At 43.8% G+C, this 17,730-nt stretch overlaps 1 protein-coding gene across 7 annotated transcripts in view; it reads right to left on the minus strand.

Moving 5' to 3' along the window:
- Positions 1 to 17,730, minus strand: part of LOC101938488 (USP6 N-terminal-like protein) — a 175,228-nt gene that overhangs the window by 32,430 nt on the left and 125,068 nt on the right. For all 7 annotated transcript variants that reach the window (XR_010600465.1, XR_010600466.1, XM_065591960.1 and 4 more), the window contains one exon: positions 1,154 to 1,261. Coding sequence is in view for 5 of the 7 variants with exons in the window: in XM_065591960.1 (XP_065448032.1) it covers positions 1,154 to 1,261 (108 nt within the window). In the remaining 2 variants the exon portion in view is untranslated. The remainder of the gene's footprint in view (positions 1 to 1,153; positions 1,262 to 17,730) is intronic.

Below are 17,730 nucleotides of genomic sequence, written 5' to 3' on the forward strand. Positions count from 1 at the left end.
GGAGGCAACGGAAACAAGACTTTTCTCCTATTTATAAAGGAAATCCTGTAAATTGAATAATTTTTAATAGACTATTTCAATAGGATGTTTCTATATAAAAGGGCCGAGGGTCGGAAAATAAAGGACACCCGTCATTTCAACCTGAGCTGTTATGATGCTGCCAGCAAAACCAAATTTCAGTGAAATGGGGGGAGGGGGGCAGGGAGGGTGATGTTTTGTAATCCAGAACTCTTAAATACACAAATCCTTAAATGAATTCTCAGCTATGTGATTTCCCCTGGACTTTAATTGGGTCATGCTGCTAAAATCCTTTTCCATGTTGGTTTGAAAATTCATCCATCAAACTCAGCTGTGCAATGAAAATATAACAGCAAAACTGTAATGAAGAGAGATTTTGGTTGTGTCAGTTTTTGGGGACTTGGGACACTTTAAAAAAAGAAGGAGCCAGAAAATGCTGAGCACCTACTCTTTAAGCTGTCTCAAGTTCGACGCCCCACGTCCCTCCCAAAAAAACCAACACACCCAAAAACTTTTGGTTGCTTTTGAAAATGTTGGCCACTATCTTCAGTGACCAGTTTCAATCAGATACGGCAACATCTAAAACTTCGGTTGGCAGAGTCTCAGTAGCACGGTTTGAAGCAACCAATATTCCATAAAGAGCTTCTGGATTTAGGGTCCCTTTGAAATAGTGGGGTGGAGGGTACAAATGGATAAAAAGAGTCTATCCTCTTTTTATTTTCAGTCTGTACTCTTACTTGTAGTAGCTATGAATGTAGAGGAAGAAAGGCTTATGGGACAGAAACTTGATTGTCTCCCAGATCAGTGGTGATAAAGAGACACAGAACACAGTGAAAGGAGCAGTGATTCACTCCTTCACCTATTTCACTAGTGGGAACCAAAAGTTAACATCCGCTGCATGATATTCACTTCACCACTGCCTACTGGGGAAGGCACACAGATGGTATTCTGTCTCCCGCTCCAAAACCCCTCCATCAAGAGATCACACATCCATCCATCATTGCCCACCTTCTGATGGCTCAGGCTTCAAGAGTGCAGGTCTAACTTATCATGATGTACCGGAATCCCAGTAGACCGGCCACAGGTTTATCCACACACACATCCCCTTGTGATCGCTGCTATGAAGGCACCATACCTCATATTTTCCTTCATTCTCAGTCTTTATCTTCTCGATATCTAGCAGGAGTGACCAGACCTGGCCTCGCACCTGCAGGGGGATCCCTTTGTAAACCCTGCGGAACATCTGCAGATTAAACGGAAAACAGGACAATGTTAATGCGTCAAGCCTCCAAGACAGATGTATTTCAAGCACAGAAGGCCCCTAAGTAGAGCATCTCGAGGAGACCATTGACATGGCAGTGAATGATTTGGTAATTAAATGACCCCCCTCTTACATTCTCAGCCATTGTTAATTCCCTCTATGAGGTCAAGTCAATCCAAGACAGGGCAGGAGCACTCACATGCTGTAAGAGTGTGAGGATCTTCACTGGAACTCTCCTCTGCAGACATACTGTCCTTCCAGAGGCAGCATGGTATATATGGAAGGGGCCAAACCCCAACATCCATACATGCATCTTCCCCATTCTGCATGGAAGAGAGCTTGGGGACTTAGCAGCAGTACCCCATCCCTCCCTGTCAACTCCGCAGGGAGCTGTCTGCACAGGGCAGACTGGGCACAATGAACACTGGGCTCCCACTGGGAGCTTCTCGGAGTGCATCTGCATTGGAGCTATGCTGTCAGGGAGGAGGTGGTGCTGCAGGAGAAGGAGGAAGGTTGAAGGGCTCGGCACAAATGGCCCAGAGCATGAGAGATACTCCCCAGGGATTCCCAGGGTTGTGAAGCACCTCACCACACCTGCCCCTAGCGTGAAGCAGTCTGCTCTGTGCCTGCTGTGGCTGAAACCACATTATCACTGCCTCCCAGGTCTGCACAGATGTTGCCCTCTCTTGTGCTGGCTAGCGATAGGCAAACGCCAAGCACCGAGTCCTCAGAGCACTCCCTGCAGTATCCAGCTCCTGTCGCTGGATTCTCAGGGTAGATCTACACTGGAATAAAAGAGCTGTTCACTCGGGTCAGCTGACTCAGTCTGCGGGGCTACTGCTGTGTAGACGTTTGGGCTCAGGCTGGAACCCAGACTCTGGGAACCTCCTCCCCTCGCAGGATCCCAGAGCTCAGGCTACAGCCCGAGCCCAAAGGTCCACAAAGAAATTTTACCGCCTTGCAGCCCACGCACCACGAGCCCAAGTCAGCTGACCCGGGCCAACCACGGGTGTTTAATTGTTGTGTAGATGTACCCTCATAGTAATCACCAAATTCACTGTTCCCAAGGGAACAGCATACACACAGCTTGACTGGCACAACTCAGGATCAGGTCCTTTATAACATCACAACACGGAGATACACTTATAACTGTTTCACTATAAACGTATGATCAAAAATTAAGATTCAAGAGATACTGAGTAAGGATAATGGAAACAGAAATGGTTGCATATAAAATAAAAAGTATAGCACACTTCTTAGAGTCTAAACTTAATTTTAACAGGCTAAAATCCTTGTCTTAAGTAGTTTCCCAACTAAAGCAATCTTCCAGCATCCCAACCTACATGAGATCCACCATTCACGGATGCAAAAAGGGCTGTCCTTCGTGTCCCTGGATGACAGTGCACTTCTAGATAAAAGCTCTTTTCCCACCACTGTTCTTCTCTTCCTGTTGACTCCCCCCCCCCCCGTTGACTCATGTAAATAAGGTAAAACAGATTTATTTGGGGTTTGGACCCCATTAGGAGCTGGGCATCTGAGTGTTGGAGACAGGAACACTTCTTAAGCTGTTTTCAGTTAAGCCTGCAACTTTTGGGTGGACGTGGTTCAGACTTGGGTCTGGGTTTGAAGTAGGCTAGTGGGTCTGGCTCAAACCAGCAGGGCACTGAACCCCCAAGCTGGCAGGGAAAGCGGGCTCGGGGTAGTCTCAGCACATCAGTTGGCAGTTCCCAAGGGGTTTTCTGTGATCCAACCCATCACAGCAAGATCATATCTTTCGTATGTAAATACTGAACAAGAACTAAAACAACAGTAGGAGCTGCACAGGTGTAGTCAGATCTCCATCCCATTTGAAATGTAGTAGGTGGCCCTGATTTTAAGCAAGATTTCATTACTTTATCCAGCTCCAGGTTTAATCATGGGCTGTTATTTTCGAGCAGGCTAATTTTCTTCCACTCTGGGAAATGTTAGGGTGAAAAGGGACATCTTATGGCCTGTTGGGTGGCTAGAGGACCATGCTGATCTCTTTTGGAGAGAGTGTTCCAGAAGGCTCTGTTATCTGGTCTCTGGAGCAGCTGGCTGCAGAACATGGAGACCCAAACCTATTTCATGTTTTGATCTAGTTGCACTGAAATGTAACTGACTTAAAACAACATGAAAGAGAACCGGGTGGGCGGGGTGAGAGAACCAGTGTGAGAGACAGGAAGAGGAAGAGAAATCTTAAGCCATAGAGATGTTGATGAAGAACCAATGAAAGCCTTGCTCCAGACAGGAGTCTGGATGACTTTAGCACAAAGGAGGAGATGAGAGCCAGGAACCTCATATTGAATCAGTTAAAATTCCCTCCTGATCAATTTATTTCCAAACGATTAGAGAGATCGAGGCTAGCAATGACATTTTCCTGAGGTATAAGCAGCTCAGCTCAGCTGGGAGGAAACATTTGGCTTTGAATTTGAATGTTCGGCAAATGTTATTGCTGAACTTTAATGAATTCACAAGTATTCAGTAAACAGCTTTCAACACCCCATTGGGAGTGTAGCAGGTAGCAAGGGCGTAACAAACCAAGCTAAGATTGTATTTAACAAACTGCCTCTGGGTTATTTACTTGATGGCTCCTCCTTTCCTTCCACCACCCCCAAAAATGAAAGTGGTAAACCCTCGAAACCCTGGGAAAAAGAGCAATTTCCCTTCATGATAAACCCTAAAAGAAAATGAGGACATTGTAGGACCCAATGACAATCTAAACCAGGGGATGAGATGACTGGGCATAATGGGTGCGGTCGGTTATTCTTAACCTCTTCTAGCTGCTTCCTGTTTCAGAGGGGAAAGGATTTTTGTTTAAACATCTGCTATTTTGCTGTATATCTTTGCAAAGGTTAGAAGTCCAAGCCTTTGGGCAACAATAGGGAAGCAAAGAAGCAGCTGCCTCCCATACCTAATGTTAAAGGTAGAGTGACCAGATGTCCCGATTTTATAGCGAAAGTCCTGATAGTCGGGGATTTTTTTTATATAGGCACTTATTACCCCCCACCCCGTCCCGATTTTTCACACTTGCTACCTGGTCACCCTAGTTAAAGGAGACCTAAAGAATAAAGAATAAAAGGGCTCATACCTTCTTTTTAGTATCTCTAGGACACTAACACCTAAACAGTCCCAACTAAAATCAGGCCCCACTGCCGTAGGTACTATCCAGACAGACAATCCCTCCCTGAAGAGCTTACAAGATACAAGACAAAGGGTAGGAGAAAGAAATGTCATCCCCAGCTGGGAATTGAAGTATGGCAAGATTAAGGGTGTGTCTACATGGAGCAGCAATGCATCCTAGAGGGAGTGACACTTCTAAAACACAGTAACATGTTATGCTTTAATTGGTCCGAGAAGACCCAGGTGGTGTGCACAGAAGGTTCCCTAGTGCACAATACTATATTAATGCACACTTGAGAACCTTTAGTACACACCAGCAGCATCTACACATACTAATTAATGCACTATATACACCTCTACCTTGATATAACGCTGTCCTCAGGAGCCAAAAAATCTTACCGTGTTATAGGTGAAACCGCGTTAAATTGAACTTGCTTTGATCCACCGGAGTTCACAGCCCTGCCCTCACTGCGTTATATCCGAATTCATGTTATATCGGGTCGCGTTATATCAAGGTAGAGGTGTATTAGTGCACTTTAGAGTACTATAGGGCACATTACCCCATCAGGGAGACAAGCCCTAAGTGACATGCTCAAGGTCACACAGGAAGAGTGTAGCAAAGCCAGGAACTGAACCCAAGTTTCCTGAAGTTCAGTCCAGCATTTTAACTACAGGATCATCCTTCCTTTCTAGGCTTCATGATGGATAAAGCTCTGCAACAGCTCATCACAAGTTTTTTTTTCCAATCACAGAAATATCAGATCAAGCCTAAGTTCCCCACCCTTCTGCCCCTCGTTTTGCTTATGGTCTCCCTTGAAAAGCACCCAGCATTATGACGGAAGAGTGCCATCAGCCTTTATAAAAGGGTGGGGTGCTGAATCTCTAACCAAAAGGCTTTTCTTCCAGCTGTAAAGCATTTTTGTTAAACAGGTGTCAACAAAAACAAACTAAAAATCTCTTGCCCGCTCAACCAACTTTCATTTTGTCGCTATCCATCATAAACCCATTAATTTGCCAGGCAAAGACAGGGAGAATAAGACATGGATTTCTAACACCTGCAAAAATATATAATTTTTTTTCTTTTTAAAACTCCTTCACTGATCATAGGTTAGCAACCACCTTTAATGCATGAGCCAGTGCCAGGACAGCTCCTCTTCTCGGTACAATTAATGACCCATCTATGAAGGAAACATGCTGCCCCTCCTTTGTGATTATTTACTAACCTCGGCTCTGACAGCAGGAGCTGAGCTCCAAAGACCTTTGGGATCAGGGATGAAAAAAGCTTCCCGTTATGAACCCCAGGAAAGAAAACTTGTTCAATTCCTCTTCGCACCATAAAGCTGGTTGTTTGATGATCTGACAGTCATTTAAAACCTGAACTGTCATGTGCAGTATATTTTGATGGATACAGGTTGTTTCTGAGTTGGTCTGACAGCAAGCAGGCTAAGGGCCTGTCTACACTTACAGCATTGCCGAAGTGCAAGCTGCATGGGTGTAGATGTGCCGCTGTAGTTCTTAGCAAAGACGCTACTTCCCCTGATGGGAGACCTTCTCCCATCGGCATAGATTCTCCAAATCCCTGAGAGGTAGTAGCCACGTGGACGGGAGAAGCCCTCCTATTAACATAGCGCAGTCTACACCAGGGGCTGGGTCACTATAACTGCGTCACTCAGGGGCACGGATTTTCCACACCCCTGAGCGACGTAGTTCTACTGCCATCAGGCTGTAGTGTAAACCCTGCCTAACTACTCACAAGGAGCAATCAACGGAGGCAGTTTAAGAGCTGGAACCTGAAGAATAGTTACAATCCCAGAGGCTACAGCCTCAGATCCAGTCCAACTGCCACTCCTCTAAAGTGTCCAGGGTAATTGAAATGAGTGGCACTGGCCCTAGAGTAGGCTTTCAGAGCACAATGCAAGTTAGCCACTCACATGAGCCCCACAGATAAAGCCCCACGTGTAGCATTAACAATTTCTCTTCATTTGCTGCAGAGAGAGAAAAGCAGTAAAGAAAAAGAGTCACTTTCTTTTTTAAATGATGTACAGAGGAGGGGAGGAAGGTTCCCCCTCCACCCAAAAATAAAATAAAATAAAGAAAGGGTCTCTGCTGTTTTCTTTCTTTCTTTCTCTCTCTCTCTCTCTCACACACACACACACACACACACACACACCCTTCACTTCTCTGAATTGCTGGAGAACACTGTGGACAGCTGGAGAACTAGGGGTATGATGACTCATCAGTTAAGAGCTGAGAAAGGTTCTGAGCCAGTTCTCCAGTCCTGGAAAAAAAGCCCTCCAGCAAAATCAGGTATGATGAAACTTAACAGTCCTGCTATTTCAAAATCAAAGGGGAAAAAAAATGAAATCGCTTTCAGGCCTCCATTGTATAGTACAAAAAATAATAAACATGGTGCAATGTTTTTCTTCTGCACGTCTTATTTAAAAACTTTGCCAGGTTTGCTATATTTGTGAAGGAGACCCCCTGCTGGAGAGGCAGTGCCTGCTACCAATTGCTTCTTGGCAAGTGATGCAGCGGACCGGCAGGGCAGAGGGATATGAGATAGATGTTACCACACACTAGCAGAGGTCAAAACGGTGTAAAAAAACCCTGCACATCGCACAAAACTCTTTTACTGTTTTATAAGGGAGATCTGGGCATAACAGGAATAGCCAGCACTGCTTCCACAGCCACCCGGCTCTTCACTACATTTTATAGTGCCCACAGGCATGCTAAGTGCTACACAGAAAACATGTCCCTGCCCCAAGGAGCTTACAATCCAAGTCCCCATTCCTGCCAGTACCAATGCATATGCTTAGATTTATGCATGTGAGTAATCTAATCAAGTGGTTATGGTGCTAGCCGGGGACTTAGGAGGCTGAGGTTCAGCTCCCTGGACTTCCTGTAACTCAGGATCAGGATGTCTCACATCTGTAAAATGGGGAGATAATGTTCTCTCCCCCACATCCTCCTGACAGGAGTCTTGTGAGGATGTTAGGTACTGAGAAACACTCCAATATTATTGTAATGAGGCTCACATAAGTACCTGAGATAGAGGACTTAAATGGCTCTGCTCACATGTGCACATTGTTTCAGGATCAAGTCCTAAATGATGAACAGACAAGTGGTAACATAGCATCCAGCACAGAGGGGGAAGAGCAAAAAAGGACTCCGGTTGCAGAACTAAGGGCTTGTCTACACTGGCACTTTACATCGCTGCAACTTTCTCGCTCAGGGGTGTGAAAAAACACCCCCCTGAGCGCTGCAAATTTCAGCGCTGTAAAGCATCAGTGTAGATGGTGCCCCTGCGCTGGTAGCCGCGCTCCCAGTGCTAGTAGCTATGCCCCTCGTGGAGGTGGTTTGTTTAGAGCGCTGGGAGAGCTCTTTCCCAGTGCTCTGCTGTGACTACACAAGCCATGTTAAAGCGCTGCCACGGCAGCACTTCAGCGTTGCCAGTGTAGACTAGCCCTGAGACACTGGTACTCAGCCTAGGTGCGCACACTGATATGGACAGCCTGGGGGTTCACAATTATTTTTATTCAAGTTGCTACTGGTGTTGCTGCAGGAATGAGGGGGCCTGATTTCACCAACTGTCGGCAGAATAATCCTGCAACAACCATCTCTCTGCCAGCCCTTCCCTCCCTCTGCTCCCACCAGGATTGACAGATTATTCACTCTTGGGGGTCTCGGTCAGACACTAAAGAGCATTTGAGCATTTTGGCTGGTTCATCCTGAGCAGCTTTGTCGGCCTTCATTTTATTAAGCAGCAGTCACTGCACAGACCCATCACCAGGATCAGAGAAACAGGGAGGCGAGGCTTTTCTTTTCTGTAATGCTGATACAGACTCTGCCTAAAAACAGACCATCTGTTGGCTGAGAATGCTTCCAAGGGAGTCCCCTCCCAGATAATCTGTGCCACACCCACAGCAGCTAGAGGGAGTTATGGAACAACCACACAGGGTGTTCTCCCTTCCCTACTCCCCCAGGGCCAAATCACAGTGGGTCAAAATTTATTCCTGGCATAACGCCATTTATTTTAATGGCCAGAAACTAATTATTCCACTAACTCTGTAGCACATGCAGGTTTTGGGCTCAGCCTTGCCTAAACTAGAAAGTTGTACTGCTTTAACTTTATTGGTATACTACAAGCCCCCTAGTGTTAGGGCGGAAACACACTGGCGAGAGGAATGGATATTTATAATCCCTAACCAGACCCTCGTCAGCAACCCCACAATCTGCCTGTCTGGTTTTGACCTCCCCCCCGCCCGCCATCAACAGTCCCTGTTGAACAGGTTCCGGACTGGGCAAGGTCTCTGCGCAGCCAACCAGTATCGCCAGGGCCTTCGTGACAACCCTTTGTGCAGCTGCAGCGTAACACAGACGATGACACACATTGTCAATGAATGCCTGCTGACTAGGTTCAGCGGTGGCCTGGAAGAACTGCATCACGCCACTGAAGATGCCATCGCTTGGCTAGACGACTATGCACATGCTAAATGAATAATAAATAGTATAGCTATTCTTATATGGCGAGGGGAATAAGCTATATTAGTATAAGTCACCTTTATACCAATCTAACAGCGTCCACACCACGGGTTATACCTGTGCAATTATTTTAGTAAAATAAAATCATACTGGGATGTTGCACTCCATATTCTTTATGGAAATATGCTTATGCTATGAATATGGCATAACAGATATTCTTTATGCAAGATGGCTCATGTAAGGTATCATTGGAAAGGTTATGATTTACTGAATGTGATTATCCAATTTGTATGCCTGTATCATTTCTATAATCTGAAGCTAGGAATATTGACCATGTATCGGCATTTCAAATGTGCTACTTTGGGTGACTGCCACAACTAGCCCTTCAGGTGCAAGAATGAAAAAAACAGACAGGGCTGATGACCCATCAGCAAAGACAATGGACTGTGAAAGAGCTTAGCCTTCCAGTGGACACTCCAGACAGCCTGGGAGTAATGGCTGCTACGACCCTGCCAAGACATGTGACACAGCCACCTGGTACAGGACACCCCCACTTGGAATTCCAGTGTTTTTCCACTAGAAGACAATGGGTTCCTGCCAGACACAAAAGCTATACAAGGCAGTGGAGTGACATCATCAGGGTTCTCCTCTGCCTCCCTGCCCAAAGAGACACTAGGAAACACCTGAAAAGAAGAACTGAACTGGGGAGAGAAGAGCTGAGCCCAGGCTGGAAGGCTGTCTAGCCTGTGAGTAATAATACCCGAAGTTTCAAGCTGCAGGCCAATGCAGCTGGCTTTCAAGACACTCTGTAATCTGCCTGAAACAACTTTTACGGTGAGAAATTACTATTTGCAGCCAATTTCTTTAGTGAATCAAGCTTAGTTTGTGTGTTTTGTTTTATTTGCTTAGTAATCGGCTTTGTTCTGTTTGCTATCCCTTTAACCACTTAAAATCTGCCTTTTATAGTCAATACATTTGTTTGGTTTATTATTAAACACAGTTTGTGCAATTTCTAACTGGGGAGGCAAGAAGGCGTGCAGATCTCTCTTCACATTGAGAAAGAGGGTGACATTTTTTTGGGCTTGCACTATGCAGATTTTTCTATATGGCGCAAGATCTTTGGGTCTGAACCCAAGGGAGGTGGGCACCTGAGTGCTGGGACAAATCCCTTAAGCAGAATCTTCCCAGAGCTGAGCTCAGTGTCTGTGTCTTTCTGCAGCTGGGTGTGGCCCTGCCTGTGTGTGTGCTAGAGGAGGTTTAAGAGAATGGTTCAGCAAGACAGATTAAAGGGGGCCCAGGCTGGCGGAACAGGCAGGCTCAGTGGTGTCCCAGTATATCAGGTGGTACCTTGAAGGGGGCAACCTGTCACACATACCCTTACCTATAACAGTTACAGGTACAAAATCTGTGCTTAGAGTAAGCCTGAAACTAGGTCTCATGTAGTAGTGACCATATGGAACCCCAAGGTTCTGCACTGAGCTGTTAACCTGAATGTGGCTTGCGGTTCTGTTTTGCTTTTAGTTTACGAGGATGCCATACTTGTTGCCCAGGAAGAAAAGATTAAATACATTTGAATACTTTGCCTTCAAGTTCTTATAGATCAGCATTAAATTAGGGAAGATAAGCAAATACTCTGTTTCCTGGCCCTGCCTTGACACCACTAGAACTTGCAGATATAAAATAAAACCTTTCCCAATTTGTCCTCTCTGCTAAGTGAGATAGGGTTCTTGAAAGGCTGCTATTCAGTACTAGCTAGTGCTGCTACATGATATTTCACACCACCACATTACTGAAGAAACTCATACAAAGGTGAGAATGTTGAAGGTTCCCTGATGGTGGTTGTTTGAAAGGGTAGTGCTCAAGACATCAAGATGTTTAGAAGCTTCAGTAAACCATACTGGCATGAGAGGAAACTTGATAATAGGAAACCTTTTACTGAGAACTTCTGGTGTTTCAGAGGAATCTACTGCTAGTTGAAGGGTACTAACCTGTGCTATACTTTAAAAAGGCTTCTTTGCTTTGGTCCAGTATTAGCTTGAATAGGCCCCCATCAGAGTCTAGCGATAGATTGTTTTTAGTAATGAAGCTTTGCTTATTTCCCGTTTAGGCCGGGGCAATTCTCTAGCCTTGGAATGCACATTAATTTCCTCCCCCCTCCATTTTCACTCTTAAATTACTTCTTCTCTACAGGTTATTGCTTGTATCCCCCTCCCTTCTTTAGGCTATGGAATAGACAGATTCTTGACTGAGTTTTGTCTGTTTCAGTAAGACAGTCTTCCCATTCTCTGGACTGAGGACCCTGTGGATAGTAGCAGCTGTCTGTTAGCTATGACAAAGATGAAACAAAAAAATCACCGCACACTGAAGGGAGTCTTATTTGCACACGGGCAGCTAGAAAGCCCAACACAGGGATTAAATTAAAGGGTAAATAAATCCAATCCATATTTATTAAGGTACTTCCACATCTCAACTGACTAAGAAAGCACTAGATTATGCATCTCTCCTCATGAAATGATATGTCCCTTAGTATTTTCAAGGTGTCGTAGTACCTAGGCATCAAGTGTTTTGGGATACACCTAAAGAATGGAGGGCACTGTCAAAAACACTGCATTGTAGCTCCATCTTGACATTTCCACACAGATAGATATTTACCATATAGTGATCCATGCCTTTGTCACCTCTAGAATGAACTGCAGTACACTCTACATGGAACAACACCTTAAAATACATTCCAAAGCTGACGCCGGTGCCGATTTCAACAACTGGCTTGTTAAACTGAGAATCTTGCTGGTAGAATATGAGAATATGAGTACTCAGTGAACTGCATGTTGACTGTCTAATGGCTTCCAAAGTGGAATTTAAGGTGTTGGGTCTGACATATAGAACTCGCAACAGCCTGAGACCTTCCTACCTGTAAAAGACTCCACCTCTTTCTGTGCCATTCTGAGATCAGCACTGGCACTTACGCTGGAGCCACCTTGCTATACAAGAGAGGAAGCTGCTAGCAGGGTGTTTTCTGTGTCAAAGCCCCATATCGCTGGAATTCACTCTCCTCTGACTGAAATAGCCTGAATCTACTGACCTTCCAGATGCACCACAAAGCTCATCTGTTTGAGCAGGCATCGTGGGAGAGAGGAGAGGAGGAACATGAAGGGTGGGATATGCTTTAGGATATGTGCTGACTAGTGGTGGCTTTTTTTTTCCTGGAGTGGTGTGGAATGGAATGGAGTGGCCAAAATGTTCCTGGGGCCTCAATTTCAGTGATGTGATTTTGGTACTATAATTTTTAGTTAGTTGATAGGATGCACCTGGAGTCCACATCCAAATAAATAACCGTATTCCATAATTCAAGTGGAACTTTTTGGTTCTTGTCAGATTTCAATATCAAGATTGTTCAGACCTGTGGAGGACTCCATTGTTTGCTTGGGGTCGTTAGGTTGCCCAGATTCAGGTTCTGTTCCCAGGACAATGGAGTTTTTAGCTGCCTCAGGTTCACAGGGCTCAGGGTTAAAAACTGCAGTGTAGATGGGGGTCTCAGAGCCCAGGTTGCAGCCCAAGCTTGAACATCTACAATGCAATTTTTAGCCCCATCGCCTGAGTCAGCAGACCTGGCTGAGACTCTGTGCCATGGGTTTTATATGGCAGTGCAGACATACCCTTAGACTGCTTGGTTAGGCTTGAAGTGAGCAGGAATTAATTATACAATTAGCAGACTGATGGATATCTCCAGCACTCAGCAGTTTATTCCCAAGGGAACTTGAATTACCCTCTACAACCCTGTCCAGCCCTAGAAATAGTTCAAGGAAATTTTATTTTGCTGTAGGAAGTTAAAAGCAGCCTAGCATTGAGCTAGGTAAACAATTAACTTATTATCCCTGATTGTGATAGCAAGAGAACCCACTTCCTCCTGCCAGCCACAAACTGTTCTGTGCACTGGGATGAGTAGGATTGTGTGTGAAAAGCCAGTAGACACACCTCAGGACCAGAAAGGGCAACAGGGAATGGAAGCAGGTGGGTAGGGGGACATTCAACAGCTGGCCACATACGCTGACACTGAAGTCTCACAACCAGGGTATTTACAACATGTTAACAAATTCACAAATCTCAAGCAGCTTAGCTGGATGCCAACACAAAGGTAAGTTTTGCTCCGTTAAAAATAAATTCCAAGGTATATTAGGCAAGGGATGAGAGCCTTCATAGGAAGGTGATAAATATAAAGAAAGGTAGAAAAATAATGTATACAGTAGGAAAGATTTGGAGGTAAAGTTACTTGTGGAGGATAGAGAAGTCTTCCAAAGCTGCTTAAAATCAAATGGCTTATGCTACAAGGTTTTCTATTAGTTATTATAAAATCAGTCAGTCAGCATGACTGATTGATTTAATTTAGCATTACTAATCTTATTGAAAAGAGAAGGTTGGCCTTTCCATTGGCAGTTTCCCTAACAAACTGTTCCATTCGCTGTACTACAGAGCTCACTCAAGACAATAGGCTGCAGGGTGTCAGTGAAGTGATGAGAACAAGAGAGCATTAAAAAAGCGCATACAGTATTATAACTGCAGTGGGGCTGGAGCAAAAATTATTGACTGCTTTTTACAATCAACTTAAGCAAGTGGATTTTACTTTTGTATTTTATTTATTTAGAAAAACTTTAGAGTTGATTTCATTCTAAGGCATCACAGTCCCATACTGGAATAGCATTATTCAGTTTCATGGTTCTCTAAGGCCAGCAACTGAACTGCTCTCAGATATCCACTGACATCCACCGAGTCCAGCAGAAGGAATTTGTGCAACTTCTAAACTCACAATATAAATGCATGAGACCATTCAGCCCTCTGGGCCAGGCGATCTCGGCAATTTAATCTATAAAGCAATGCAAATGTTGTACTATCAGTGAACGGAAATTACCGTGGATGAGGGAACATCCAGTTCAAAGACCCACACTGCTTCAGAAAGCAGAGCTGAGCTTTGGGTTGTATTCCCTGCAATTTTATATTTAATATCATACTGCATGACAGTGTCACTGTTCCGACATGCATATGAACTGGCAATACCGGCTGCACAGGTTTCCCCATGTATAGCATAAGGGATCTTTCCAAATCTCTGCCAATGGAAGCTTCTATTGGAATTGCTAGGGTGGAATGGGAGTGAAGTCAAAGATACTTTATGTTTCTGTACGTCATCTGGCTTATCCTTTCCCCACCCCTTCACTGTTTAGCACTTAATGTTGCTCCTTCTCAAGTCAATGGGAGCAAAATGTCAGCTCTTTGGCACTGGGATAATGTCTTATCTGTCTGGAAGAATCATGAACCTTTGTGGTTCGTTATAAATAATAATTCCATTCATTCTATTACAAGAGCTCTATGCTTTTCAGTCACTGAAATAAAGGAATGAGAGCTCAATCTCTCATTAGGAGAGGGCCAGTTTGGACCCACATTTGCTCTAATCATACAGACCTGCTGTTAACCCAAGAAGTAAATTGTTGACATCAGAAGTCATTAAACTGAGGTCACAGAAACATTTGTGTTAAGAAACTAATCAGGAACCATGTTAAGTTTCCTGCTCTATTATCATTTTGCCCTGTTGAAACATTTGGGCCCCATCCAGTTGTGAGGTACAAAAAGATACAATACCATCTTTGCTTATGATAGAGATGCAGTAATAATTACTTAGGACAAAATACAGCATAAGCTAATGGTACAGTGGAGCAGCTGGCTACTGCGTCTCCATGAAGAACAGCCATTCAAGTCAGATTCAGACTTGCTGGCACAGATGTGAAGGGTCTACCCACACAATCCAGTGTGACCGACAGATTGAAGCTGGATCCTATTTAGGTTTTTATATGGCCTCATTACTGTTGTTTAATTTAATTTAACCAAGTGACCCCCTTGTATTATGCCCCAGGTTTCCTTTAACTTGACCATTTAAGTTGCTAACCTTTTTCCAGCCAGGCTGTTATTTTAAAATATAGCATTTTTTCTCATTTGGATTTTTATTTACATGTAAAGGCCTATATTAGCACATTTATAATTGTGGGTGCCCACCTTTAACTGCAGAAAGAGCCCGGATTATCCAAAGGTGCTCAGCATTTGAAAATCAGGCCCCATTAAGGTGTCTCAAATTGGGCATCAAAATCACTAGTCACTTTTGTAAATGTAGGCAGAAGTATATTGCATCAGCTCTTTCCCCCTTCAACTTTAGATTCACTATAAGAATTAATTTAAAACTGTATTGATAGGTTAATTAATTAATGGGTTAATTAATTTCAATTTACAAGTACAGATGTGAACTCCAATCCAGGGGTACTCAACCTTTCCTTTCTGAGACCCCACCAACAGGCTATAAAAACTCCAGGGCCCCGCAGGGTGCCAGGGCTGGGGGCTTCAGGTTTCTGCCCCAGGCCCCAGGCAATCTAATGCTGGCCCTGCTTTGTGGATCCCCTGAAATCAGCTCACGGACCCCTGGTTGAAAACCGCTGCTCTAAACCAAGCATTGCAGTCTTTACACAGGCAAAACTTCCGTTTAGGTCAGTAAGGTTTGCATTAAGAAGAACTAAGAGCTGAAGGACCTGGTTCAATCCTTCTAGAATAGAGGACACTTTATCCAATAAGCTACCAACCACTTAGGACTGATTTTTTAAGTTAGAGGGATTATTATGGCCATTGGAGGGCTCCCATATTTTTCCCTACTGAGGTTACCGAGTGATAGAGAATGACTAAAATAACATTGAATTGAACACAGAAGGGCTATAAAATTCAAACAAAGTATGTCCCTGCCCCTTTCATACCCAGATTGGCATCAATGTAAAGTTTGAAAAATCTGTTTTGTTTCTTCAATAAAATTGAGAATGTTTAAGCATCTTCACTACTGATTGCTCTAGAACTACAGCTCCTCTTAAAATCATGTTGAATGTGGAATCACGTGACTCTGTTCTGATGCTTGGTAATGTCAAGGTCATTATTGTCCCACAGTTCCCCATCTATTTAGATCCTGCAACTGGATTCAAGTCCCTACTAGGAGTCTCTACGAAGACTATAAAAATATAGATTCTGCACGTTTCTATTGAATGAGGTCACTCAAGAGTGAACGGTTGTGTAATTTTTTGTATCTTCCACTGCAGAAATAGAAAAAATATATCATTTTTATACTACCAAGTCTAGACAAGTAGGAAGCGAGACTGGTGCTGGGAATCAACTATGTTCACAAAGTAACTATAAAAATACTTTATCTTGGCATTCCCTGTTAGGTCCTAAACAAGGGTGTTGCCTAACCTCTGCTAATTAAGGTTGAGATCTGTGGACTACATGCCTGCCCACCTCTTCACTGGCATTGTGCCATCTCATCCTACTACTGTCTGGGAAATGCTAGAGAATTAAAACGTAAGTGCTGTTATATTTTACATTTTTTTAAAACAACAGACAAAGCAATATGCTTTGTCTATTTCTATTTCTAAACACTTTTCATCTGAAGATCTCAAAGCACGTTAGAAACATCAATGAAGCTTTCCAGGCGATCACAGAATCATAGAAATGTAGGGTGGGAAGGGGCCTCAAGAGGTCATCTAGTCCAGCCTCCTGTGCTGAGGCAGGACCAAGTCTACAGGTGTACAAATACTGACAGATTGGGAAATGGAAGCACAGAGGGTTAAATGACTCGTCCAAATTCTCAATAATTCAGAAGCATAGCTAAACTACAGAACCCAGGAGTCCTGGCTCCCAATCTTGTCCCCAAAATGTAGACTCTCTGCCCTGTGTTAAGTAATGTTATGTTGACACCAACTAGAATTACACACAAGCAGGAAGAATAGAACAGACATGTCAACAGTCTGGACTTCCTGCTAGGAAGCAGCTGCAAAATGACAGCTGCCAGTGAGAACACCCACCACCATTCACACAGACGGAGATAGCGATGTGGTGACAGGTTTTTCCTTTTTTCATTTGAGAATTCAGTTAGAATACATGCATTTCTTTTAGTAAATATTTGTGTGAGGTATAATACTAATGACACAAAGATTCCAGAAGTGCTTTACACATCACATACACACACCACCAATGAAATGCAACCATTTTTGAATTAGAGAGCAGTACAACAGTAGGGGGAGTGAAAAGGAGCAGCAGAGAGTATTTTTGCAAAGACATCTGGGAAAACTCCTACTTGTATGAGAAAAGTTATGGGATATTTAAGATCCCCACTGAGCACAAAGGACCTTGGGTTTTTGAATTCTTACCCAAGGTATGCCCACATCCTCTCAGAGTACTCTCACCAGTGCAGTTTTGGTTTCATGCTTCCCTCCTATTCCATCTACAGTCTAGAAGCTAAGTAAATGTGTTTGGATTCACGCTGTGATTTTTAGATGACCTCTTAAAATAACTAGGTTTTTCATTGCTGTTCTGCACAGAGTTTATTTTAAATCCTGTATTTTGGCATATTGGTGATGTTCACACAATAGCCTCAGTTAGCAGCCAAATGGGTTCAGACAATCAAATCAGCATCAGGATACATAGTATACAGGTAAATCCTAGACAAATAAAAATATCCCCCATATTTATCTGTCAAGGAAACTGGCCTAGAAATCTAGGCTCTTACCCACATTTTCAAGGGGCCTCCTAAGTTGTGCCTGGACAGGAAGCTGCGCATATGCATGCAGTGCCCAGCCAGGCTCACAAGCATGGTTGTTGTTTTTTTGCTTGCACAAATGGGCACAAGTGCCAAAATTGCAGGCAGAGTTTAGGAGGCCCTCTTAAAGTTTGGCCCTGTATGTCACAACAGTAAGCACTTCTATTCAGCCAACACACTATTAAACTTTAAAAGGCAGAATAAATAAGGCATT

Source organism: Chrysemys picta, chromosome 4 (assembly GCF_011386835.1).
Source record: "Chrysemys picta bellii isolate R12L10 chromosome 4, ASM1138683v2, whole genome shotgun sequence".
Lineage (NCBI taxonomy): Eukaryota > Metazoa > Chordata > Testudines > Emydidae > Chrysemys > Chrysemys picta.